This window comes from Camponotus vicinus, unplaced genomic scaffold, assembly GCF_025532165.1.
Source record: "Camponotus vicinus isolate PSW18456_S1 unplaced genomic scaffold, iyCamVici1.0 SCAF_2, whole genome shotgun sequence".
In the NCBI taxonomy this organism is placed as follows: Eukaryota; Metazoa; Arthropoda; class Insecta; order Hymenoptera; family Formicidae; genus Camponotus; species Camponotus vicinus.
This window is the reverse complement of record NW_028141956.1, coordinates 20,112,164-20,136,971: the sequence shown is the minus strand read 5'-3', so window position 1 is coordinate 20,136,971 and position 24,808 is coordinate 20,112,164. Positions and strand designations below refer to the sequence as shown.

The 24,808-nt window shown below is 46.5% G+C and overlaps 3 protein-coding genes and 1 pseudogene across 3 annotated transcripts; 1 reads left to right on the top strand and 3 right to left on the bottom strand.

Annotated features, from left to right (window-relative positions):
* Positions 1-269: 269 nt before the first annotated feature.
* On the bottom strand, positions 270-7,937 carry LOC145967152 (uncharacterized). Its single transcript, XM_083091813.1, has 2 exons — positions 7,331-7,937; positions 270-295 (listed from the first exon to the last, which is right to left on the bottom strand). Exons 1-2 carry the CDS (start codon positions 7,935-7,937, stop codon positions 270-272), a joined length of 633 nt encoding a protein of 210 aa, XP_082947939.1.
* A 5,030-nt stretch (positions 7,938-12,967) lies between these two features.
* Positions 12,968-15,334, top strand: LOC145967151 (uncharacterized; annotated as a pseudogene).
* Positions 15,335-18,946: 3,612 nt separating this feature from the next.
* Positions 18,947-20,932, bottom strand: LOC145967150 (uncharacterized). The gene is made up of 2 exons (XM_083091811.1): positions 20,204-20,932; positions 18,947-20,152 (listed from the first exon to the last, which is right to left on the bottom strand). Exons 1-2 carry the CDS (start codon positions 20,930-20,932, stop codon positions 18,947-18,949), a joined length of 1,935 nt encoding a protein of 644 aa, XP_082947937.1.
* Positions 20,933-20,936: 4 nt separating this feature from the next.
* Positions 20,937-22,691, bottom strand: LOC145967149 (uncharacterized). The gene has a single exon (XM_083091810.1). It carries the CDS (start codon positions 22,689-22,691, stop codon positions 20,937-20,939), a length of 1,755 nt encoding a protein of 584 aa, XP_082947936.1.
* Between the last annotated feature and the right edge of the window lie 2,117 nt (positions 22,692-24,808).

Genomic DNA, 24,808 nt, shown 5'->3' with positions numbered 1-24,808 from the left:
TCATTATTCTTAAGAAGAATCGCTTTGTGTTTCAAATGTAAGCCGATCTTTGATTTTTTTCTTCCACGATATCGTTTCGAAGAAAGAAAAGAATCGTGGAGTCCACCGGACGTAACATATGTTACACATTAAATTTATGTTACATATTGTATACGCAAATTTGACATCTTCATTGTTGCTTCATGATGTTGGCTCGTTCCTGTCCCTTCTTATAAAGGCAAATCTCTGGCCGATGTGCGCTTTTCAGCTAATTTTATTTACTCCTATCTTCACTCCTCTTGTAACATAGATACATCTATATGTAAAACAAAAGAAATGAAAACGAGTAATAAACAAAATTAGCCAAAAAGTGCAGAAGTAATATCTTTATCTGTTTATAATTATATTTTATGCTTTCTTTTTCCAAAACAATTCTGTATTCTGCTAACCAAAAAATAATTTACTCTAATCGCTATTTCACGCATCAAAACTTGTGAAGTTGAAAAATACAACTGAATTATATTGTATTAGTACTTTGTTGATTTACTCATCGTATCGTTATCATTTAAAAAAAAAAGTATTATATAAAATTACATAAAATTAATTAAATAATATTATTTATATTAGAATATTTAAAATATATAATTTTTATAATTAATTTATTAATATAAACATTTCAGCTTTATAATCTTAAAGCATTGAGTATACAATTTTTTATTTATTGTTACAATTTTATTAAGATAAAATATTAATCACCAATGACGGCCAATTTCTCATATAATATTATAAGTACATTTTTGTTGCAAGTTAACTTTTCTTAATTGTATCTAAACATTCTTCAAAAAATTTAAATATCAAATTTACAATATCATTATTTACAATATTATATTTTGACATACACCATGTATAAATATTTGTCCTCCTTTTTTCTTTACAGCAATTGCATTACTGCAAGGAGTCTTTAATAATTTTTTAATAAAAAATGAAAAGATTTAACTTTAATAGAAAGATACTTTTTATCAAAATGTTATTTTCTCGATATTCTTTTTTTTAAATTTATTGGATGAGCAAATACTTATTGACGATAGTGTGCATTTAAAGAAACTTAACATAAAAATTAACATTTTATTACATATTATTTAAAAATAATTATTTGAATGATTTTAATTAATTATTTTAAACAATAAGTAATATTTTTTAACTGTTTATAATTATATTGTAACGGAGCACCTTTCCCGACGCCGCGGATCGGCTTGCCGGAGTCAGGGTTCGGGAGAAGGGGAGGCTCAGGCTCGCAGAACTACATGTTAATTATGAACAAAATTTTTATTCCTTAATCATTAAACTAAGATTTACAAACAGTCGTATTTCTAACCGGACGCGTATAACTAGTAATGCGGACGCAAGATCTTCACGCGCTGGTCGCGTACAGTTCGTGCCGGACCCTGATTTCTCGCGACAAATATTAGAAGTGTACGCGGATCGGACGCGACGAGTTTACGAACACAATCCTTAACTAGTAACACAGAATATGTACAGAGCGATCGCGTGTTACACGACGCGAATCGGGCACAACTTACGAACACAAACCTTAATCTAGTGACGCAGGATATCTACAGAATGATCGCGTATTGCACGACTCGGATCGGATGCGACTTACTTACGAACACAAACCTTAATCTAGTGACGCAGGATATGTACAGTGTGATCGCGTGAACCCAGTCGCGGACGCGGGCGCGAGAGACCTACAGGGTGGTCACGTGCAACGAGGCACGGACACGGATCTAGCAGGGTCTGCCAACCGAGGTCGGCCGAGGACGGGAGCACCCGTCCTCAGAGTGGTGTACACGAGAGCGCCCGTAGTACACCGATATACTGGACGTCGGTTGCAACCGACCGGGCCCGGTAGCAACCAGGCTCTAGACCAGGGGAGTTAAGACAGGTCACCCAAAGTACAGCTAACGGACGCGGCTTGGCGTGACGCGAGGCCAAAGAAATGGTCGATTTGGTCGAAGACCGAGGATACCGCTGTCGGGTAAGAAGTACGACTAGGAAGGGAGGCCGTGAAGGCGGTTGTTCTTTATTCGTTCCAGGAGCCGTGAAAACGGCTGTTATTCCAAGAGTCGTGAAAAACGGTCGTCGTCCGGGAGCTGGGGAAGCGGCTGTCGTCCAGGAGCCGTGGAAACGGCTGTCGTCCGGGAGCCGTGAAAACGGTTGTCGTCCGGGAGCCGGGGAAGCGGCTGTCGTCCAGGAGCCGTGAGAACGGCTATTCGGTCAGGAGCCGTGAAAACGGCTGTTCGGTCTTCGAGGATGAGCCGGACAGTTCCGGACGTCAGTTGCAACCGATCGAGTACGAGAGCGCCCGTACCCTGGACCGGATTGTCCGTGGCTCGACGGGATGCTTCTGGTTGTCGAGTGCACCCGACCGGGCACGGTAGCGACCATGCTCTGGACCAGAGCACGGATAGGAGCTCGGTAAGTTTCGAATGCCCAGAGTGCGCCCTGTGGCTTCGAGCGTCCCGAGAGTCGGGACAGGAATAGGTCTCAATCTGCCGAAGCGACCGCCTTATATACCCGGCTGGTTACCCCCACGCGATACCCCCACACGGTCATGCGTATTGAAGTGGGGTAGGCCGCGACTCTCAATCGGCGGCTCTTAGCGCCAACTTGGCGCGAGCGTGGGTTCGTAGTCCGCTCTAGTAACGGCAGGGCCGTTACAATATTTCATGCTTTTCTTTTCCAAAGTTGCTCTATATGCTAATCAAAAAACGACTTAATCTAATTGCTATCCTATGTAAATTTTGTAAAGTTGAAAAACACAACTGAATTGTATTGTATTGGTATTGTGTTGGCATACAAATCATCGTTTAAAAAAAAAACGATAAATATTATATTAAATTATATAAATTTATTTGAATAGCATGATTTATATTAGAATACTTAACATATAATTTTTTATATTAATAAATGTACATATTCAGCTTTTTAATCGTTTATCTCATTGAATAATCAATTTTTATTTGTAGCCAAAATTTTATTTATGTAAAATATATTAGTCCAATTTCTCATATAATATTATAAATACATTTTTTAATATCTTTATTACAAGTTAATTTTTTTGCAAATTTATCTTATCTTAGCTTTCTTTATCAAACTCGCAATATTCGTTATATTTTTACATATACTACCGTAAATATTTTGTTCCTTTTTTTTATTTACAACAATTTATTGCAAAATATCTTTAATAATTTCCTTACATTGACAAAAGAATGAAAAGGTATTTTAATGAAAAAAAACTATAAAAATATTATTTTTTTCATCTTTTTTTATTTACCGTGCAAGCAAATACTTGCACAGTACTTGGACGATGCATTTAAAAAACTTATATAATTGACTTTATCTTTATATTACTTAAGAGGATGTTGGACTTTCCTGTTTTATCGACTAAATCGATTATCATTTTGGGCACCGAAATCTTTTTATTGATTACACAGAACAATAAACGTTTCTCCATGATTAAAGTATACATAGAAATAAAATGGGAACCTCGGTTGTATGTCAAAAACAGAAGAAAATTGAAAAATTATAGTTTTTTTATCGGCGCTTAGCATCAAGTCGCAACAATACTTGCTTCATATAAAAATTGTGCAGTTTATATGCATAAAATGAGATAGCTTCCTATTCGAGATTGCATGAAAGAATATAAATGAACTTTCAGAAATGAGTTTAGAAGCCCAGTAAAAAATATTTAGGTGTCTAAAATTTTCATTCACATGTGTGTGTGCGAGACCGAGGCTAAAGAGTAAAACAGAACAGTAGATTAATTGCGTGTATCGCGACAGACGGCGCTATAATCGGTTTGTGTGATAAGGAGAGACAATCTCGTACCATCCTTCTCTTCCATCTTGCGTGTAATAGTATACGTCAGTATACATGTACGCGCACACTAGCATTACATTCTTGCTTTTTCTTTCTCGTATTCCGCGTCATAGATATTCGCTGTCGCGCGGCGCCGTAACAATCGTACGCGTAACAAGCTACGCAAAAACAGCGTTACAACGGTTACGTAGAAAATATTCTGTGTAAGTTATACATATACACAATATACAGAGTGGGCCATTTTAATCCGTCCACTCAAATATCTCTAAACCTATAAGTTTTAGAAGAAAACTTTTTGGAAAAAAGTTGTTTGGTTCTGAGGGGGACAGAAGATAGGAATATTAATTAGATCTTGGGTGGCGTTGTTAAGGTCATATCAAGGTCACATTGAATTTTTTAAATTGAAACCCCTATTTTTTATTGAAGGTCAGATCAAGGTCATCGATGTCTTTTTAAATGGAACCCCCTATATTTTATTGCATATTCTTGTAGCTTATCTCGAGAGCTTTCCAAAACACTATAATAAAGTATTTTTTCATTTAGTACTTTTCGAATTATGAGGCTTAAAATAACATCTTAATTTTACATAAAATATCTAGTAAAATATTCATTTTTTGATTATTTTACCTTAATACTTTTATGTACAAAATAATGGGCGTATCCCGATTGGACACATAACGATTCGACACCGCTCGATTAGACACGCATTATTGGACGCGTTTTATTGGACACCGCTCGATTGGACACCGCGCGATTCGACACCGCACGATTCGACACTGCACGATTGGACACGCACATTGCACGATTGGACACGCCAGCATTGGACACTGCACGATTGGACACGTACATTGCACGATTGGACACGGCAGCATTGGACACCGCACGATTGGACACACCACGATTCGACACCACACGATTCGACACCGCACGGTTGGACACCGCATGATTGGACACCGAACAATTGGACACCGCACGATTGGACATCGCACGATTCGACACGCAAGATTCAACACCGCACGATTCGAAACCGCACGATTGGACATCGCACGGTTGGACACCGCACGATTAGACACCGCACGATTGGACACCGCACGATTCGACACCGCACGATTCGACACGCACGATTCGACACCGCACGATTCGAAACGCACGATTCGACACCGCACGATTCGACACCGCACATTTGGACATGTATGCACCCCGCCGGTAGGGGTGCCTACGATAGGGTGCAACATTCCACGCGAAGCGAGGTTCCACTTTGCAACTTTTCACGCGAAGCGAGGGGGACGGGGTGCACCCCCCCCCGTGTGTGTGTGTGTGTGTGTCTGCTCCATGCTCTTTGTGCGGTGTCGAATCGTGCGGTGTCGAATCGTGCGTGTCGAATCGTGCGGTGTCGAATCGTGCGTGTCGAATCGTGCGGTGTCCAATCGTGCGGTGTCCAATCGTGCGGTGTCCAACCGTGCGGTGTCCAACCGTGCGGTGTCCAACCGTGCGGTGTCCAACCGTGCGGTGTCCAACCGTGCGGTGTCCAATCGTGCGGTGTCCAATCGTGCGGTTTCGAATCATGCGGTGTTGAATCTTGCGTGTCGAATCGTGCGGTGTCCAATCGTGCGGTGTCCAACCGTGCGGTGTCCAATCATGCGGTGTTCAACCGTGCGGTGTCGAATCGTGCGGTGTCGAATCGTGCTGTGTCCAATCGTGCGGTGTCCAATGCTGCCGTGTCCAATCGTGCAATGTACGTGTCCAATCGTGCAGTCTCCAATGCTGCCGTGTCCAATCGTGCAATGTGCGTGTCCAATCGTGCAGTGTCGAATCGTGCGGTGTCGAATCGTGTGGTGTCCAATCGAGCGGTGTCCAATAAAACGTGTCCAATAATGCGTGTCCAATCGAGCGGTGTCGAATAGTTACGTGTCCAAAAGGAGGTCATCCCAAAATAATGAAAGGAATCGATTGGTGTAAAGAAAACACATAATTGTTTCGAAGAAAAAATATATAATTTGTGCAATTACATATTTTTATTTTACATATTACATATTTTTTCTTAAAAACAACTGTGTTTTCTTTACACCAATTGATTACTCTCATTATTTTGTACATAAAAGTATTAAGGTAAGATAATCAAAAAATGAATATTTTACTAGATATTTTATAGTTTATATAAAATTAAGATATTATTTTTCTCAACTCGAAAAGTACTCAATGAAAAAATACTTTATTATAGTTTTGGAAAGCTCTCGAGATAAGCTGCAAGAATATGCAATAAAAAATAGGGGGTTCCATTTAAAGAAACATCGATGACCTTGACCTGACCTTCAATAGGTCACTTAAGATCCCCCTCCGTGGTGGAGGGACTCCCATCTCTCCGAAGATGGGTCTAAGAGCGCACCAAACAAACAGAAGATATGGAAGTACACCATAAAGAGGAAGGACGTACCAGCCCAGGGGTTTCGGAGCCCCAGGGCCCGGCGGGTGTGGTGGATATCGTCCCGGTCCATCCCCCGTCGTCATCGAACGATGGGCCTTCCACAGGGATCCGGGCGAGTCCTGTGGAGGCAATGGCTATCGCCCCCGCGATAGACAAGAGGAGGATGTCTTTTTTTTTTTTTTTTTGGTAACCCAGTGGAAATGCTTGATGCATACCCTCGTCCCCGGGGGAGGAGCGAGGGTTATGCGGGACTCCCGGCAGCGCCAAGTGTTGGCCCGCCAGTTTACCCGCTAAAACCACTGGGGTGGCCTTCCGCGCGTTGGAGGGGCAGGCGGGAACCCGGAACTGCCGTTGCATTACATCAGCATCCCCGACTGTGTCTCCCCTCCGCGCTTAGGGCCCGGCAGACTTGGGTGCTACTGCCGGGCCTCCTTCCCGGGGAGGGCTTTGTCGGCCGCTCCCCGCTTTCCTTCCTGATTGTGGGCAGACGGGGCCACGCCGTCCACCCACCTTCCTCGTAGGCCTATTTACTGGTCGCCTTGGGCCCCCGCCTTCGGCGACCAGGCCTAGAGGGAATCGCACTTGGGCGCCATCCTAAGGTGGCCCCGTGCGTTCCTAGGGGGGGGAGTTTGAATCTCCCCCCCTGTACTCCTACTCCGTTTATGCGGACTTGAGGGAGCTGTGGCTCCCTCGCATCTTCCAGCACCGAGCTGTGATGCTGTGAGGAGGGGGAGGGGGGGTTTATTCCCCTGCCCTCTTCCTCGCCATCCCTTTTTCTGCTCGCGTATATAGGGGGGGTCATGGGGGGAGGCTATACTATGCCTCCCCCTTAGTCTTATCTCCCCATGATAGCCCCCCTCGCGGGTGCCCTCCGACGCAGGCTCCTCCTGACTGGAGGAGTCCGTGACTGTGGCGGAGGGGGTTGGAGGGGGAGATAGCGCCTCCCCCGCCTCGTCCTCAGTTTCCTCTGTGCCGCTGTTAATGGCGGCCGCCGCCGCCGCCCCGCCCCTGCTGGTGTTGGTGATGCCGCTTCTTGACGACGGATACGTTCCGCCGTCTCTTTTTGCAGCATCACCTCCTCGCAAAAGGCGGTGACGGCCCTCCATGCCTCTTTACTGCCGACCATTTTAGTCACTAAGACCGGCAGTGAGAGGTCCTCCCCAACCACCCCCCTAAGGACACGGTGCTGCGCACTCCACGCCTCGCAGTCCGCGAGGGTGTGCTGCGCCGTGTCACATAAGATGGGGCAGTGGTGGCACGCCGTATTGAGCTCTCGGCCTATGCGACGCAGGTACTGGCCGAAACATCCATGTCCCGTCAGCACCTGCGTCAGTCGAAAAGTGACCTCCCCCTGAGCCCTGTCGATCCACTCAAAAAGACAGGGCCGGACGGCCCCGACGGTCCTCTGACCCACAGTTTTCAGGTCTGAGAGGTGGGCATTCCACCTCTCTAGCATGGACCGTCGGGCGTGGACCCGGATGATCCTTTTGGCCTTTGCGGGCGGCTTACATCCCGTGGCCCCTAGAATTTCCCGCTCCTGCTGATATATCTCAGCATACATGCTGGCGAGAAACTCTAGGGGGGGCCATCCTGCGAGGACGGTGGCTGCAGCGTGGGACACCGTCCTGTAGGCCCTAACCACTCTGGCGGCCATGCATCGCTGGATACGGCGAAGCCGATCCTTGGCTTGCCGCCTGGCCGCCAGATCTGCCGCCCACACGGGTGCGCCGTAAAGAGCCACCGAGTTTATGGTGGCAATATACAGAGTGTCCCAAAAGTCCCGATACGGTCGAATATTTCATAAACTATGCACTTTAGAAAGAAATGTTTCAGACAAAAGTTGTGTAGCTTGAAAGGGGCCATAAGATGGTGGCAATGATTTGACCTTGGAGAGTCATTTGAAGGTCACGTGATGGTCACCGTCAATTTCTTAAATGGAACCCTCTATTTTTTATTACATATTCTTGTAGCTTATCTCGAGGACTTTCCAAAACACTATAATAAAATATTTTTCCCTCAAGTACTTTTTGAGTTATAAGGCTTGAAATCATTTCTTAATTTTACATAAACCGTAAAATATCTTGTAAAATATTCATTTTTCGATTATCTTACCTTAATACTTTTATGTACAAAATAATGAGAGGAATCAATTGTAAGAAAACACATAGTTGTTTCGAAGAAAAAATATGTAATTGTTAATTACAAATTACATATTTTTTCTTCGAAACAACTATGTGTTTTCTTTACACCAATTGATTCCTCTCATTATTTTGTACATAAAAGTATTAAGGTAAGATAATCGAAAAATGAATATTTTACAAGATATTTTACAGTTTATGTAAAATTAAGAAATGATTTCAAGCCTTATAACTCAAAAAGTACTTGAGGGAAAAATATTTTATTATAGTGTTTTGGAAAGTCCTCGAGATAAGCTACAAGAAGAATATATAATAAAAAATAGAGGGTTCCATTTAAGAAATTGACTGTGACCATCACGTGACCTTCAAATGACTCTCCAAGGTCAAATCATTGCCACCATCTTATGGCCCCCTTTAAGCTACACAACTTTTGTCTGAAACATTTCTTTCTAAAGTGCATAGTTTATGAAATATTCGACCGTATCGGGACTTTTGGGACACCCTGTATAGTCGGCGCACCCGACCATCCGGACCCCGAAGGTTTGGGAGGAGCCGGGCAAGCGCCGCCGCGACTCTCTCCACCCTGGGGGCTAGGGCTTCAAAGTGAAGCCCAAAATTCCACGTGCCGTCCAATAGGAGACCGAGATATTTGATTCGATCTCCTATCAGGATAGAGGTTCCACCCACACTGATATGGGTCGGTGGCGGCACTCCAGAGGCCCTTCCGTAGAAGAACATAGCCTCTGTTTTCTGTGCCGCCACTTGCAGACCCATATCCGTAATTTCGCTCACTACGCGTGCCACCGCTATCTCCGCCCTGGCCGCGGTATCCCCCCAGCTGTCCCACGCAGCCACCACCAGCGTGTCATCTGCGTAACAGATGGCGTGGCAGTCGCGGGGGAGAGGCAGGCAAAGCACCCTGTCATAAGCAAGGTCCCATAATAGGGGTCCTAAGACCGACCCCTGTGGGACCCCGCAGCGGATACTCCTACTATGCCGGCGTCCATCTCGACCGACATATTCCAATGTTCTATCCCGGAAGTATTCACGGATAACCCCCACGAGGTAGCGGGGGACCCCTCTTTCCAGTAGGGCGTCCCCCACCCTATCCCAGGGCAGGGTGTTGAAGGCATTTTTAATATCTAAAGATATTGCCAACATCACCCTGCCCTCTGCTATCTCTGCCTCCGCGAGGGACTTGACGCGTTTTATAGCGTCGATCGTCGACCGTCCCTCGCGGAAGCCATACTGCTCCTCGTGGAGATCACCGTTCCGGGATAGATGCTGGATGAGGCGAGCTGCAAGGATTCTTTCAAAAATCTTGCCCACCTCATCCAGCAAACAAATCGGCCGATACGCCGAAGGAGTACCCGCCTCTTTGCCTGCTTTTGGAAGTAGGACCAACTTGGCCCTCTTCCATTGCTGGGGGAACTGCCCGATTCTGAGACACTCCGTAAATAAGTGTCCCAGATATGCGCCCAGGAAGTCCAGGGCACGGACCCATATCTTTCCCGGTATGCCGTCCGGACCGGGGGCCTTGCGTGACCCGATTCTCCGGATGGCCCGGGAAAGTTCTCCCCCGGATACCACTTGCTCCTCATCTAGTTCGTGGGGACCATCTAGATCTGATCCCCACTCCAATATGGATCCCTCCACCCAACTCGGGAAGAGGGTATCCATTATCTCATCGAGGAGCAGTGGTTCCAGGGATTCCGTCATTGGGGGCGTCCAGGCTCTATGCCTCTTTAGTACAATTTTGTACGGACGCCTCCATGGGTCCGTGTTAAGGGACGACAGTAACTCGTCCCAGCACTTTTCCCTAGACCTCCTGATTGCTGCACTCAGGGTGCATCGGGCAGTCCGATACGCGGCCAGGGCATCTTCCCTCTCCGTGGGATTCCCATTGCGCGGGATCCTGGAGAAGGCCCTGCGGGCCTGGACCGACGAACGTCGCAGTGCCGCTAGTTCGTCGGTCCACCAGTATGCGGCCCTCCTCGGGGGGTGGGATTTGGCGCGGGGCATGGCCTCGTCACATATTCGGCACATGTTATCCCGCAGCCAGTCCACTTGTTGATGGATGTCCCACCCCCCATCTTCTCCCCGTAAGCCCTATGAGGTGGCCATGAGGGCGGCTTCCAATTAAGAGGAGGATGTCTAGGGAGTTCCTCAAGGAGCGGTTTATAGCCATCCAGGGGGACTACCTGAAGGCACTCGATCTTGATCCTAGACGGCTGAGGGAGCTGATCTGGGAGGAGATCGATAAGGAGGAGAAGGAAGGATACAAGGCGGAGGAGAATATGGATGGCCTAGTCCTTGCCTTCATGAGGACGAACGCCTTGGGCGCTTTGGGCGGCGCACTCTTGTGGCAGGCACGCTGCTGTAGGAGGCACCTTTTGGGGATAGCTCCCGGTCTGCGGCGTATGGAGGTGGATGTCTTCAACGCGGAGACTGAGAAGATGCGAGACCAGTTCAGCCCGCGGAGGAGCGTAGGGGTCCAAACGGAGCCCATAGACGAGATGGAAGAAGAGGATACGGGTGACATTGAGGTACCGTCCGTCCCCAAAAAGAAGGAGGTTGGCGTCCAAGCGGATGCGGAGGACGTAAGTAGGTTGAAGGGGGGTGATCTTTCCCTGCCTCCTGGTGGAATTGAGGCCGACCATATGGCCGACGGTACAGAGGGCTCAACGGGGGCGGGCATTGATTTGCACGCCGTCGCGGAGAGTCTCACTGAGTGCGGGAGGGGTGCTGGTCTCGGCGCCCCCCCCACCCGAGTGATGAAGAGAGCGGAGGGTGTAAGCGGGGGGGCCTTTTTGGCCCCCGCCACGCTCCCTGTTCATACGAAGAGGAGGAAGAGAGTGAAGAGGAGTAGGGCGGACTCCGGAATCGTGAAGGTTTCCACAACCTCGGGGTCTGAGACTGGGATGAAGGACACCCCTCCTGTTGTGGGGTTGTGCCCTCCTGAGGGGCGCCTCGCCCATGCGAAGAATGTGTGCGGAGAAGGGGCGGGGGTTGATCCCGCCCCAACTCTGCAGCATGAGAGAGAGCTTGTGGGAGGAGAGGAGGGACCCTTAATGACTCCCCCTCTTTCTCCGCGCGGGAGGAAGGATGGAGAGGAGGACGGGGCGCGGATTGGTCCGGTCCCAATCTAGGGGTGGGAGGAGGGGTCTCCCCTGTGGAGGAGAGGTTGAGCTCTCCCGCTGGGGGGCGCCGCTCTTACGCGAGGGTGGTTCGCGGGGAAGGGGCGGGAAGTGCCCCCGCCCCGACCCTGCGATATGGGGGTTGAAGGATTAGCCTCACGGGGACTGGGGGTCTCGTTGAGGCCCCTGGCCCCTGGGGAGGTGGTGGCGGGTGTGCCGAAGGGGTCGGTTGTGACGCTCCCCCCCTTTTCGTGGGGGAGGGGTGTCGCATGAGGCTCGAGCGAAAAAGGAGGTGGAGCCCCGGGAGTGCCGTGGTCCGGGGGAGCTGAGTCTCTCGGACATAGGGCGCTCCCGGTGCTTCAGATGTTTGGAGGTTGGGCATATTGCCGAAGTTTGCGAGGGCCCGGATAGGAGGGGTCGCTGCTATGTTTGCAGCGGCCTCTCTCACCAGGCGGCGAGGTGTGCTACCCGGACGTTGAAGTGTCCGCTTTGTGCGGACCTCAGGCGTCCGGATGGGCATGTGTTGAGGGCGGTCGGTTGTGCGCCGCCCTGTAGATGGTGGGGGCGTGCCCCAAAGAAGAAAGAGAGGCGGGATTCGAGAGAGGGACATGTGTCCTCCTCGGACATGGAGGAGAATGGCACAGCTAAGCTGTGCCCCAGCGATGAAGGTGAAGGCAGAGGCGTGCGGGCCGCTAGGGGTACCGCCAGCTTTAGCATAGCGACCCCCTCCAGGCCCGCAGTCGCGAGCAGTGGAACGGCTGGAGTGGGCCGTGGGGAGAGATGGCCGGTAGCCGTCGAGAAGAGAGTAGGAGAAGACGGACGCGCGAAGGAAGATCCGGCGCTGACTGCCACGAGGGAAGAAGACGGGGCGACTGGAGGCCCGACGAAGAGGGGTAGCTATGCCCCTCCGACTTTGGGCTCGGGTCAGCGCTTGCCCACGCCCATTTTGGGTAAGAAGGGGAGTTCGGGGGTGAAGGGGGCCACGTTTAAGGGGTCCCCCCTCTCCCGACCAGGAGGTGTAGGCAATCCGGGGGGTCCCCCGGAAGTTAGTCCGGGTGGATCCGGGAGTGCCGAGTGGGAGGACGATGGTGGCCCCTCGCGGCGAGATTAGGTTTCTCTCTCCATTCGGAGGGAGCCCTACGCCGCGGGGAGCCACTGTCATATGAGGATAAGGGGGTGGAGGGGAGCGGCATCCTTCTTGTAGGATGCCCCTCCCCTCCATCCCCGGGTCATTGGGGGTTCCATACGGGGGTATGGTTCCCCCTAAATACGACCCGCTGGAGGGGTGGTCGAATGGCTGTGACCCCATTCGACTACCGGTAGGTGTTTCCCGGGGGAGTCTCTCCCCCGTTGTGGAAGGGACTCCTATTGAGGAGTCAGCATGCCGAAAAGAGGGGAGGCGCGGAAGAATGCCTCCGGCGCCCCCGTACCTCCGCTCAGAGGTGCGAGTAGGTGGTCACCGTAGGGTTTTTAGTGGGTACCGGACGCTTCACGCCCGAAGTCCCACATAACCCCTTCTCTTCCCCCGAGGAGAGGTGGTATGCGTAACGCATTTTCCCTACAAAAAAAAGGTCACTTAAGATCAAGTACATATTCATCATATTCATCATCTGTCCTCCTTCGAGCCAAACAACTTTTGTTTGAAACATTTTTCCGTATCTTCCGACAATTGTCGCTTGCGCGACCGACGATCGTAATTGTAGGTGATTCTGTAACGTGGCCTTAACGATTATAATCGATGCAAAATTCATTACAGATGTATCGAAATAATTCGATAGATGTGCAACGTTGTCAGATTTTAAGCAGTTAAAATCTAGTCACTTTTGAGGGAATTTTTGAACGCCTTAGCATTGTGGTAACTCTGGGTTAAGTTATCGTTGGTAGGAAGCGAGAGAGAATAGCCGCTGTCGAGTGTGTCTCGCGGAGAAGAATAAAATTGTCGCTGTTTATTTACAACAGAAAAATTCTCGAGCAAGACTGTTGTAAATAAATATAGTGTATATAGTGGTTGTATTATATGTTTATAATAAGTCCATCATCCTTAAATCTTTCCGGAAAATATCGAACGATTTTTCTTTCGGAAAGAATATTTAGCTTTGCTTTCTCGCTTAATCTATTACAGATTAGTTTGTGATTTTTAATTTTAACAAAGTGCAAACACAAGCAACTTCATCAATTGGAAAATGTCACATATCTATAAGTATGTATTTTGATAAATATAAAATATATACAATATACAAATTACACATATATTTAAATATGTTCTAAAATATATCTAATGGTATAATTCCTATAATATGTTTAATAATATAAAATATTTATATAACATATCTAATAATATAAAATATTTATATAACATACCTAATAATATGTATAACATTATATATGTAACATTTACTGAGAATATTTCTAATTTTTATCCTAATTAATATTAGTGCTTATACACAAAATCTTCTGTATAACATGTAGGTTTATTTATATGTTTAAGGTTTGGAGGGACTTTAAAAGTCGCATTTCAATAAAAGCAAAACATTTGCGGAAGGCAAAGGGGTTAACGGGCAATAAAGCTATCATGCAACCTGAACTGACTGAACTTGAGCTACGTGTGATTGGAATAATAGAAGCCGAGTATGTCGAAGGAAGTAAATATTGCGCAGAAAGTATCCCTGATGAGGAGATAATGTTTATAAACTTTTAAAGTCACGATATTTATCACAACATATTCTTTCGATGGAAGCAGTATTTTTACAAATGTACTTATTATCCGTGTATATAGAATTTGCTGGAAGAACTTGAACAAGGAAATACTTCAGTTTTGTCAGAGACTCCACAAATAATAAGTGTTTGCACAGATACCCCAAACAAAATTTCTCAAGATTCGAAGTATTTAAATGGTAAGAAATAATAATAATAATAATAATAAGTAAATTCCAGATAAATTAAATTATAAATAGATTCTATAAATTAATAAGTTGTAATACATATTCTTATGCATATATAATGCATAATATACATATTCTTTTGTTTGCAGCTAATTTCGAAGATAACAATGACAATGATTTAATTTTCTATGAGGATTATTCTTCACTAGAACATAATGAAAATATAAATGAAAATAGAGATTCTGATGCTACACAGATTCTCGCTAATTGCGAATCGAGAAAGGCTCCAAAGACTGCTTCCATCCTTTAGGACAAGAAAAACCCCGTATTCACTTCCAATATCAAAGCCTGCAGAAGAATCAAGTAGTTCTTCACAAAACATTCATGCGTCCACTTCATCGAGAAAATGTAAAGCTAAAATCTTACTCTATAGATTATAATCTTCAAAATTGTTTTTTTTATATTTATGTTTATGTTTATGTTTTTTATATTTATATTTTTGATTTCTCAATTATTTGTAGTTAATCGAGTTACACCGTCCGAAAAATTATATTCCTCAAGGGAGAACTTCCAATCCATTGCTCAGAAGCAGGTCGATGCTGCGTTTGTAAGTAACTTCAATTGGCGTAAAATATATGGTTTTTTTCTAAAACAAATTATGTAGATAATTCATAAAATATATTAGAATGTCTGCAGATACATGCTGAATCTGCCAAAGTTCAAGCAGAGGCATCTAGAATGCATGCGCTTGCAATGACTGAAATTGCACATGCCATACAAAAGTTGGCAGATACTGCTGCTGTACAATCTGTTAATGATAGTGAATGGATAAGAGTTTTTGAGAAACTTACAATAATGATGGAAAACCTATTGCCTACTTATCTCAACGAATAATCTCTGTGATATCATAGTTCCTAGAGAATTCGATAAAGTACTGCGAGTACTTCTTTGCCAAATGTGATCCGCCCTATATTTTTATAATAATGACAAATTAATATATAGCATCTATAATAGTGATCTTTATTTAATAATTATAATTATAATTTTGTTTTATTTTTAGTTTTATTTTATAATTTTGTTGTACTACTTGGATCAAATGCAATATTAAGTTAATATTAAGTTACACGCAAGAAGAATATGTTAAATATTACCAAAGATGTGAAGTATTACCAAATAAATGTATGCTAATTCTAAATATACTTTTAAACTGAGTAAAATTGTTTGGCAATTATTTGTTAATTTTGGGAGGTCCAGTGATTTTTTAAATATTTTTTTTATATTGCAACTATATATGGTGTAACGCTATTCAACACAATTTGTGTGTCAATTTAATTACATATGATTAACTGAATCAGGAGTACAAAATATAAAAACTTTTAGCACTTTGTGTGTATCGCTTGTTTATTCAATCTTTACAAAAAATATATATGTATATATTTACACAGTATGATATATTTACACCTAAATATATCTGTATATTTATACCTATAATATACACTGTATATTTACACCTATACAAGAAAAGAATATTGAATATATATTTAGACAATACATTTTTTAAATAAATATAGAAACTAAGAAAACGAAAACAAATTGCTTTTTATCACAATAAAATGGATTGAAAATTATCGAAATAATCTAAAATTATCTGTGTTCGCGAATGAGCACGGACTGCCGCGACAGTGCAAAGTTTATGAATGCAACGAACGGACAGCCACAAGCTAATTAGTAATTGTTAAGTAAACTGGACACGACACGTAATTTTTTTGTGTTTTTGAAAGTTTTATTTTTAGACACCACACAATAAAGAAAGTAAATCTATTATGTACAATGATTTCAGACTACGCGCCCGAAGAGTGCACGATTCGTGAAACTGAGCGGTTTTAACAAGCGAGCGGTTTAACAGAAAGAAGCGGTTTAACAGAAAGAAGTGGTTTAGCGAGAATACTGCGAGCAGCGAAAAAAGTGCGAGACTTGTTGGGTCCACGCTCGGTGCCCATTATATAGTGAGCGGAATATTGGGCCCGCTTTGACGTGGACCAATTAATTTCGTATTTTAGCGGTGACCTCAGGGCGCCGCGCATTATTGGCCGCCGATGAGGTCTGACATCGATGTTTTAGTGGTTGTCATGCGCGTGATCTTTTTCGATCAGCTGATTGGCGATCAGCTGATCGTGACGTATGGGCGCGCATGCCCGTACGTTGCGCTGACGTTGGCGACGGTTGGCATTGTTTTGCCAAATGTTTATAATGAGCGTTTCTTTTGCGGCGCAAAAAAATGTAAGCTAACTTGAACGTTCGAGTTTTTCTGATAAATCGAAGGCTCGAGAAGGTTGTTGATGCCCGTTAAATTCGAAATCTAAATTTATTAATATTATTAAATTGCTGATTATTGCTTATGCGGTTTATCGAATCGAGATAATTTTATGATTTTCGAACAATCTGATATATAAGATGTTTGATTCGCGAGTGAAAGACAGATAAGCCAGCTAAATTTCCTTTTGATCTTATATAAAATCTTGTCCTCTAATATTTTTATTATATACAATTATGTACGAAGTCTAATTACAGGTTTGATCTTGTTCTGAGCGACGAACAAAAGATTTTGCAGAACCGGCGCGAACTGAATTCGGCGGAAAAATTATCCTGAGTTTATCGCGAGCAACGATATCTTTTAATTCGAAATCAAGTAGTTTTAATTTCGAAATCCACGAGCGATGGACTTGAAAAGCGAGCGACTTTTCGGTCACGAAAACGATTTTGAGCACATACTATTCCCCGAGAAGCTTCCAAGTTCAAGTGCGCCCGGCGGTCCGCCGGAGGAGTCTTTATACCGCTGGTTTTGGAGAAGATTCTCGATCTTGTCGGAATATTTTTCTAGCACAGGTCAGGTCAACCGTTAGAACAGCGATTTTAATTTAACGAACTATTTGTTGTGATTTTGACTCCTTCGGACGACCGCGCGGGCTTGAGCTTCAAACAATTCCGTATAAGGAAGCGCGATCGCGTTTGCGGAGCGCGGCTGCTGGTGAGCGCCGGAATTGGTTAAAGCGCGCGGAGACGCGATAGCGCGGCAATTTCGGATCGCCTCAACGCGCCTTAGATTCACATAGGAGTAATGCGCATTACGATTTATTACTATTAAGTATTGCTTAATCTTAAACATTCCGCCCGCCTTCGTAGGTTCTCCTACGAAAGGAATCGTGTAGTATCGACAATGATGTCAAGCAGATTCTGATGGTTGAGAATTTTAGAGAATTCGCGGGTGCGCTTGTTTGCCGCTCGCATGGTATACTCGGCGATTTTTATTCGCGCGTGTAATACGAGATTTCGCTGTTGTCGCATGTAATGACGGAAGTGGGGAAATCCGATTCCATTGATGGAACAGCTGATTGACGCGCTGATTCACGTGTAAATAAACGCACGTGGATACGCGTACGCTACAAAGAACACGTGAGTGCAATGGTGCATCGGAACTGTGCGTTGGCGTGAGGAGAGTGCAGTGCAGTTGTGTCGCTACGCTCGTGTTTGATCATCCGTCCAACTAATACATACTGGCTGATATCAGAAAAGAGGGATACTCCTCGCTTCCATACAATCTGCGGCTGTCAAATTACAGGTTTGTCGATGGCACCTTTGTCAACGATCGCAGGTGATTATTGGCGTGTTGGAATTATCTAATAGTAACAGAGAAAAGGGTAAGTAACGTAGCGTAAGTAACCGGAATGAATACAGTATTTTTGAGCGTAATATACAGGATTAAAATTAAAGTAATTTTTTTTTCAATCGCTGTCTTCCGAGATGGCGCAGTCGGGAAGGAGGATAAGTTTGTTGACGGGTCGTGTGAAGCTCGAAGTAGCCATGCGTACGACTACGACTCGAACGTTTCCGTCTTCCCCCGGGTACAGTCGTTCAATCCGGGGGAGTGGCCACTTCGTCGGAGGTGAGGTTTCATTTCGTAGAAGACAAAGTCTTCCGATGCGGATATCCGCGTTGGTCCGGTGCCACTTAAGACGGTGAGCCATTGTGTTTAAGTATTCTCGAGACCAACGCTGCCAAATGATCCTTTATTTGCTGCAGGAGCTGCCACCGGGAGAGGCGCGACGGAGGAGCCTCTGCAAGGCTCGGTACGGGGACGGCGTTGAGCTCCGAACCGACTAATAGATGACCTGGAGTCAGAGCGGAGAAGTCTTCTGGGTCGTCCGATAAGGCTTGAAGAGGCCGAGAGTTAAGGCAGGCTTCGATTTGCGCTAGGAGCGTGGCCATCTCTTTATATGTGAGGGTGGAATCACCGATCACACGACGCAGATGGTGCTTCATGGATTTTACGGCGGTCTCCCAGATGCCGCCGAAATTAGGCGCGGCAGGAGGGTTGAAGTGCCACCGAATGCGCTCCTCGGCGACGGTAGATGCAATGCGCTGTCCTTCACGGCTGGAGGCTGAGAAAAGCGCTCGAAGTTGAGCGTCGGCGCCGACGAAATTGGTGCCGCAATCGCTGTATAGCGCCTAGCACAGGCCGCAGCGGGCGACGAATTTCCTCAGAGCAGCCAAAAAAGCATCAGCGGAATAGTCTGATGCGACGTCTAGATGAACGGCTCTGGAACTCAAACAAATGAATACGGTGATAAAGGCCTTGTAGGCCTCCTGACCTCGACCTTTGGCGGCTCGCAACCAAATTGGACCTGCATAATCGACGCCTGTATTGATGAATGGACGGCAGGGAGTTACTCTTGGTGCAGGGAAATCGCCCATTGGTGGCTGTGGTGTTGCCGCCCGCCATCGTAGACACGTCAGACAACGATGGATACAGTTTTTGACGAGGGCGCGCCCACGAGGGATCCAGAACTCTTGACGCAAAGAACTGAGCGTCAGCTGCACTCCGCTATGCATTGTTCTGCGATGACACGCTTCAATGATGAGCCGCGTGAGATGTGATGTTCCTGGTAGGATCATTGGATGCCGGGCGTCATAAGCTAAGTCTGTGTGTCTGAGCCGGCCTCCGACGCGTAGGATTCCACTCTCGTCTAGTCGCGGGTTCAATTTAGTAAGTATGCTGCGCGCTGGCAGCGATTTATCGCCTTCTAACGAGGCTAATTCCCTTTTGAAATGTACAGCCTGAACTATCCGAATCCAGCACAAGCGAGCCTCGTCCAGCTCCTCGGCTCGCAGCACGCTGTTAGCAGTCCTCTCCGTCTTGGGCCAGTGAATTCGCAACCATCGGCGGCACCTTGCTGTGATTCGGAGTAGGCGATGCAAGGTGGAGTACCGGACCAACATCTCGGGCTCAGCGATTTCGTCGTTGATGGCAGCAACGAGCGTGCGGGTGCGCTGTTCAGGCAATTCTTCGAAGGTGTCAGCTGTGCAGTTCGCCCATGGTCCTCGCTCGGATCGTAGCCATGTTGGTCCTTGCCACCAGAGTGAGTGATTCAGCAGTTCCCGCGGTGACACTCCTCGAGAGGCACAGTCGGCGGGATTATCCGGTCCAGAAACGTGGTGCCACACGACGTTTGGCAGAGTTGTCTGGATCTCGCTCACCCGGTTGGCTACGTACGTCTTCCAAGAAGTCGGGTGACCTCGGATCCAATCGAGCGCTACTGTTGGGTCTGACCACAAGTGTAGAGGCGCAGTTTGAGCTCCGAGGACGCGATGAATATTGGCTACCAGTCTGGTGAGTAGTGTGGCGGCCGATAATTCGAGTCGTGGTAAGGAGACCTGTTTTAAAGGAGCAACCTTGGTTTTAGCAGCGACGAGGGTTACCTAGACTTGATCGTCTTCCTTCTCTGCTCTCAAGTACACGACGGCAGCGTAAGCGCGAATGGAGGCATCAGCGAACCCATGAATTTCCCAGTCATCCGCTTCCGTAGCTAACCAACGGGGAATGCGAAGGGCTTCAAGGAGAGGAAGTTCCTCCACAAACTTTACCCACCGGTGAACCTGGTCGTCCGGCAAGGTCGTGTCCCAGTCGATTCCCAGTAGCCATGTGAACTGGAAGTATATTTTGGCCAGTATTGTGGAGGGTGCAAGCCATCCGAGTGGGTCGAACAGCTTCGCGGTCAAGGACAGGACTGGTCGCTTGGTGTAACTCGACAACGTGAGGTCTCCCTTCGAGAACGAAAATTGATTGTCGTGCGGATGCCACCGTAGTCCCAAGGTAAAATGGCTTTCGCCCAGTTGCCACCAGATTGCATCCTGTTGATAACGATCCGTTAATGGTAAGGCTTCCAGCAGAGAGGCGTTATTTGCTGACCACTTCTTGAGAGGGAAACCGCCCGCCTTGCAAATCTCAATGAGCTGGTGCTGAAGTTGCTTGGCGTCAGAAATAGTAGCAGCGCCGGTCAGGACGTCATCCATATAGACATCACGACGCAAGGTCACCGCGCCCAGCGGATACTTCAGATTTTCGTCATCGGCGAGCTGGCGAAGTGTGCGTATCGCTAAGAAGGGCGCGCAAGCGAGACCGTAAGTAACGGTATTTAAGCGAAATTCTGACATGTCGTCATTGGAGTTTTTTCGCCACAGGATTCGTTGCAAGTCTCTGTCTTGCGGATGGACCTCGATTTGCCAGTACATTTTTTCGATGGCGACGCCACTGGAGCAAGATATCTGCCAGTGCCGGTAGTAAGTTAGGTCCAACCCGTAGATGCTGGTTAAATGTTACTCCGGATGGCAGAGCGCTGGAGCCGTTAAACACCACCCGCAACTTCGTGATAGTGCTGGTTTCTCGTATCACGCCATGATGAGGTAAGTAACATATGCGTGATGCAGGAACGTCACCCGATAGGATCCGCGTCATGTGCCCGAGTTCTTCGTATTGTTGCATGAACTCCGAGTAAAGAGTATGGAATGAAGAATCCCGCGCAAATTTATTTTCCATATGTTTTATTAGGCGGCTAGCAGACCTGAGAGTCCCGGCGAGGTCAGGCAGTGGCTCGATTAGAGGGAGACGCACGATATAGCGGCCTGTTGATCCTCGCGAGTGTGTGCTAGCGAAGTGATCCTCGCACTCTTGGTCTTCCTTGGAGAGAGTCCCAGTCGTCGACAGGATCTCTTCCTGCTCCCAGAAGTGGCGCACCAAAGTAGTTAAGTCTTCCTCCGCTTGGCACTGATGTAGGTGAGTGAGATGACCTGTGGTAGATTCATTCACTGATCCCGAGAGAAGCCATCCTAGAACTGTATTCTGTGCTACAGGTTCTCTAGACCTCCCTTTGCGCAACCCTGGTGCGAGGATAGAGGCGTACGCCTCGGCGCCGAGGAGGATGTCCACGGGATCGGAGGCGCGGTAATCCGGATCTGCCAAGTTTAGATCCTGAATGTGGGGCCATGACTTTGCTTCGCTGGAGAGGCCGCCAGCAAATACCGTGACCTTGGGGAGGATTAATGCGTTGACCGACAACACAGGCCCACCAGAACGTGGTGAGAGAGACAGCGTAATTCTCCCCTTGGAGCTACCTGTTCTTTGGCCGCCTACTCCAAAGATCGCGACTGAGGCAGGTGAGCGCGGTAGTCGTAGGCGTTGCGCAAGGCGCTCGGAAATGATTGACGATTCCGAGCCTTGGTCGATTAGGGCGCGGGCGTAGTGCCAGACACCGTGGCGATCGGCGACGCGGATCCGAGTGATAGCAAGGAGAACAGCGATCTGACGTAGGGAAGAGCGCTGCGTGACGTGCGACGTCTTTGCGACTTCCACCTCGCGACACGCATCGTGAAGCGACGAGTGATGGCGACCTCCACATGCTGTGCAGTTCTTCTTGGAGGCACACTCGCTTACCTGGTGTCGTCCGAGACAATTAAGGCACAACTTGTTGTCCGATACGTGCTGCTTCCGCTCCAAAGCCGACTTTCCTTTGTACTCCTCGCATAACATTACGAAATGATCCTTCTGACACACTGAGCAACGACCGCGCTTATTCTCTTGTTTACCGTCCTGTTTGCGGGCGAGATGACTTCGCGTCGACTTTGGTGAAGGGCTTTTACTCGCGGCTCCGTCGGTCTTGATCGGGAGCATGGACTCTAGCATATGTAATCGCCGGTCAAGGAATTGCTCCAATGATTTATACGACGGCGGTTCAGTCGAATCGTCGATTGTCGTCTCCCATTCGCGGCGGGATCGCGGGTCAAGAAGCTCTACGGATAAATAAATGAAGAGGTCCTCACTACTACAAATCGGTCTACCGATGCTTTCTAGCGAACCGACGGTAGTCTTAATCCCGTGATAAATTTTCCGTAACTCAGTCGCTGACTCGCTCTTCATCTTTTGTAACGACATGAAATTCGCTAAGTAGGCGCGTATAAGTAGGCGCTTATTCTCATAATAATCACTGAGAATTTTCCACGCACGCTCGTACGTTTTCAGCCGTTGTCGCGAGATTACGAACAAATAATTCAGCCTCACCTTTTAGACAGGTTTTAAGATAATGTAACTTCTCAACCTGTGTTGTAGCCAAGTCCCGGTCGATGATGGATCTGAAGAGATCACGGAACGCCGGCCAGTCCTCGTAGTTCCCGGAGAAATGGGGAAGTTGAATCCTGGGCAGCGTTGTACGCGCGACGGGTGCCGTTGTCTCAGCTCCGGTGGATTCGTACGTCGCTACGGTGGGCTCCTTGGCCTTGAGTGGTCGCACTAGATCGAGAAGAGCACCCTTTTGCTGCATATACGCCTCTTCGGTCAAGGAAGGTAAGTCTTGCTTAACATAATCGGACCCAATTATGGCTTCTCGGTGTGCGAGTAGTTTGTCGTGCTGGGCGTCGAATTTGGTCCAGTTAGCCTCCAGGCCCTGAAGACGCGCCTCCACGATTCCGAGAGTGATCTTAGAGGAACCGAGCTTCCTCAGATTGTCGCACGTACGCGCAATCTTACCGTGAAGGTCAGTCTGCGAGTAGATATGCACCTCCAATTCACGACTCATGATTCACAGTCTTTTTCCAGGTGATCACTGAAGCACCGAGGAAGCACACACTATCTCCACTCACTCACCACACGAACGCCGGTTTTGTAATCCGGCTCGAAGGACCAGAATGTTTGATTCGCGAGTGAGACAGATAAGCCAGCTAAATTTCCTTTTGATCTTATATAAAATCTTGTCCTCTAATATTTTTATTATATACAATTATGTACAAAGTCTAATTACAGGTTTGATCTTGTTCTGAGCGACGAACAAAAAATTTTGCAGAACCGGCGCGAACTGAATTCGGCGGAAAAATTATCCTGAGTTTATCGCGAACAACGATATCTTTTAATTCGAAATCAAGTAGTTTTAATTTCGAAATGCACGAACGATGGACTTGAAAAGCGAGCGACTTTTCGGTCACGAAAACGATTTTGAGCACACACTATTCCCCGAGAAGCTTCCAAGTTCAAGTGCGCCCGGCGGTCCGCCGGAGGAGTCTTTATACCGCTGATTTTCGAGAAGATTCTCGATCTTATCAGAATATTTTTCTAGCACAGGTCAGGTCAACCGTTAGAACAGCGGTTTTAATTTAACGAACTATTTGTTGTGATTTTGACTCCTTCGGACGACCGCGCGGGCTTGAGCTTCAAACAATTCCGTATAAGGAAGCGCGATCGCGTTTGCGGAGCGCGGCTGCTGGTGAGCGCCGGAATTGGTTAAAGCGCGCGGAGACGCGATAGCGCGGCAATTTCGGATCGTCTCAACGCGCCTTAGATTCACATAGGAGTAATGCGCATTACGATTTATTACTATTAAGTATTGCTTCTTAAACAAATCTTAAACAATAAGATGATTCATTTTAAATTTACATTTATATATTGTACAATTTCATCTACCAAATCTATCTGCTATTAAACGATCTTGGATGCGACGTGTGATAGCAAGAGGTCTACGATCATTATTATCCGGATTATTAATATCATGAGCCTCACCACAATTTTCGTATATATGTGCGTCATCAAATTCATTGACAGATCATCATCAAGTATGCCGTGAGCAGTCCACATATTATGGAGGACTGCGCAAGCATTGACAATTCTTCCAGTAAAGCCAGGCTCATATTGCAAGATCCTATGTCGAGAAAGACATCTCGAGGTAGACTTCATTACACCAAAAAGACGTTCGACACAATTTCTTGCGCTACATAACGCTTCATTATATGCGAAACGAGTTCCTTCCGGCTCTCGGGGCAAAGGAGTTAATAGCCATGGCTCCAATGGATAACCTGAATCACCTATATAAACAAAATATTTAAAGCTCTTTAATACAATTTAGATTCAATACAAGGAATTTAAGAATTCATGTACTGAAACGAACGATGTGTAAAATACAAATAATATATTATGTGCCATAAATCGACAATAAAAGCTTTCTACAGTAATAATTTCTAACACAAAAAATTAAGATAATAATTACCAAT

Coding starts and splice junctions, on each gene's coding strand:
- LOC145967152 (XM_083091813.1), bottom strand. CDS start 7,937: ATGGCCGCCAGAGTGGTTAGGGCCTACAGGACGGTGTCCCACGCTGCA. Junction 296..7,330: donor GCAAAAAGAGACGGCGGAAC/GTATCCGTCGTC, acceptor TTTTACATATAG/ATGTATCTATGTTACAAGAG.
- LOC145967150 (XM_083091811.1), bottom strand. CDS start 20,932: ATGTCAGAATTTCGCTTAAATACCGTTACTTACGGTCTCGCTTGCGCG. Junction 20,153..20,203: donor CAGAGAAGGAAGACGATCAA/GTCTAGGTAACC, acceptor CCTTTAAAACAG/GTCTCCTTACCACGACTCGA.
- LOC145967149 (XM_083091810.1), bottom strand. CDS start 22,691: ATGAAGAGCGAGTCAGCGACTGAGTTACGGAAAATTTATCACGGGATT.